At 23.0% G+C, this 2,789-nt stretch overlaps 1 protein-coding gene across 1 annotated transcript; it reads left to right on the forward strand.

Moving 5' to 3' along the window:
- Positions 1 to 798: 798 nt before the first annotated feature.
- Positions 799 to 2,439, forward strand: LOAG_14306 (hypothetical protein; the record flags this gene model as incomplete). The annotated part of the gene is made up of 4 exons (XM_020448791.1): positions 799 to 819; positions 1,519 to 1,646; positions 1,943 to 2,120; positions 2,368 to 2,439. 4 exons carry the CDS (start codon positions 799 to 801, stop codon positions 2,437 to 2,439), a joined length of 399 nt encoding a protein of 132 aa, XP_020301091.1.
- Between the last annotated feature and the right edge of the window lie 350 nt (positions 2,440 to 2,789).

Here is a 2,789-nt window from a genome sequence, read left to right on the forward strand (position 1 = left end):
ACACACACACACACACACACACACACACACACACACACACACACACTTCGACAAACATGTATAAATTGGCAATCAATCGGAAAATTGATTATCATTTTATCAACTACCAAACTTGAAAAAAAAGATATTAACACTGATGAAAAAAAAAAATGCTTAAATTTTAAAAGGGAAAAAGAAAAAGAACCAGTCCTCTTTCTTCGGAATAGTTTTTCTTATAATAAAATGGTTATAATTAAATTCATTTCGAAGCAACGAATTTAATACCTCATCACATTTCAATGCTTCTACTTTTCTTCCTTCTTTCCTTTCGAATCAACCATTATTAAATCTTCCTTTAAATTCAAAATTAAAGTGGAAAAAATTCTAATTTTAAATTATTTAAAATATCGTCCAAAAAAAGAATTATTGATGCAAGTATAAAGTATCGTGAATTATCATCAGTATAGTATAGTTGTGATGAAAAAATAATAATTTTGATTCAATTATATTCGATTTTAAATTAAGCATGCCTTTATCATTTGTCAAAAAAAAAAAAAAAGAATTGCTTAATGTTCTAATTCCCTCCTAATAGATTATTTTATCATCCAAAGATCAAAAAATAAATAAAAAACTAACAAATGTATAGAAATTTTCCATGTTTGAAAATATGAAATTAGATTACTTAATTTGTTAAAAACTTAATCCAATTTTGTTTTAGGTCCATCTAAAGAAAATTTACAGATAAAATTTCCAAGCTATAAATCAGAAGGTGTAAAATTTACAGCGGAAAAAAATTCTCTTGGTCATGAATGTTTCCGGATGAGTGGCGGTGAAGTTGAGGTTTTAATTTAACTTTTCTCATGCAATTTCTTTTTATTTTATTTCATTTCATTTTTCTATTTTTTTTTTTGAAATCTTTTTTGATTTTTTTGAAACTATTTATCAATAGCTTTATAAATTTTTTAAAAAAAGTTATTATTATTCCAAAAATAATTTTAAAAACTCAGATTGCCTTTGCTTTCATTGTTATTGTTATTGTTGTTGTTGTTATTGTTATTGTTGTTGCTATTGTTGTTGCTATTGTTGTTGTTGTTTTTGTTATTGCTATGAATGAACATATATATATTGAAGTAGGAAAGCAAATAAAATTGTTATGAAAACAAGAGAAAAAAATGGAAAGTTCTATTTTTTTTCTTTTTTAATTGCGAAATTTTTGATAAACAGGTTAATGTTATTAATCATTAATATTTTGGAATGTTTAAAAAAAAAGAAAGAAAAAGAATTCATTCATTATTTTCGGTTAATTTTGAAGTCTTTGCAAATTAAATTGAAGAAAATGGTTTCAACACAACTTTTTCTCATTTACTTAAAAACTGAAAAATGAAATTGAAATTCAATATTCCTACTAGTGAAATGATTTTTGAATTATTTTTAATAATTATAAGCTATAAAGTTAACATGCGAAATTGGAAATCTACCTAGAATTAATTTATTAAACACAATGAAGCATGACCACATAAACGTACGTTATAATTACAGGTGTATCCACCAGGTCTTAATGGTAGTGCTAAATACTACATACATTTGGAGACTAAAATTGGTATCCACGGTAAAGCTGAACGATGCATTAACGCAGATCGTTATGGTTGTGGCGGTGTAGGCTCATGGTTTGTTCAAATTCCTATTCTAATTAATTAATTAATTAATCACTAAACATTTAATATAATAAAAATGAAAGGTATGAAATTGTTAAATTGTCAAAGATTCTATTATATAAATAACATTAAAAATATTTGTGATTTTAACTAATAAAATTAAATGATAGCATTTGAAATTGAAAAAGAAAAAACCTTCAAAAAAAATTCTTTGTTCCATTATCATTTCTTTATCAATTAATACTTTCCATTATTATTTTACTGATAATTTTACTTTTCTCCTTACTTGCTCTTTTTTTTTTTTGCAGTGTTTATTGTGATATTTGCAAAAGTATGGGTGGCGCATTTAAAAATTTTGTACAAATCCTCGAAAAAGATGAAGTGGCAAAATGTGATGAAAATGGAATACCACCTGGTAAATATAAGAATTTATCATTACGTGTATGTTTACCAACCAAAGATGAATTACTTCCATTCTTAGATCAGGTAATTAAACATCTTATCATCTTATCATTTATGTTATTAACCATTAACTTAACTAATTTGTTTACATTATTTAATTTATTATCATTGCAATAATTGGCTTATTTACATTCAAATGATAAATCATGGAAAGCTTTATTGTTATTTTTTCCTTTCCACATATATAAAAAAAAATATATATATTATGTATACATTACTTGATAATACATTATATTAATTGATTGTATTTGTATTCAATTATTAATCATAGAAGAGAAGCATTGTTGGTAAATTACCAATTAGCGCAATGATGTTTGCATCGGGAAAAAAAAAACTGATATAATATATATTACAATAAAATGGTGCAATTATCTATGCATAAACATGGATCAAATATAAGAGGAAGAAGAAAATATTAGTCGTTGAAGCATTAAAAAAATACTAAAGAAGGCTGATCATTAATAATAATTAATTTACCTACTTTAGCTATACTTGGCTTAAACTTCATTATTACTATTACTATTATTGTCACTATTACTATTATTATCATTATTATTATTATTATTATTATTATTATTATTATTATTATTATTATTATTATTATTATTATTATTATTATTATTATTATTATTATTATTATTATTATTATTATTATTATTATTATTATTATTATTATTATTATTATTATTATTA

This window comes from Loa loa, assembly GCF_000183805.2.
Source record: "Loa loa unplaced genomic scaffold supercont3.35, whole genome shotgun sequence".
NCBI lineage: Eukaryota > Metazoa > Nematoda > Chromadorea > Rhabditida > Onchocercidae > Loa > Loa loa.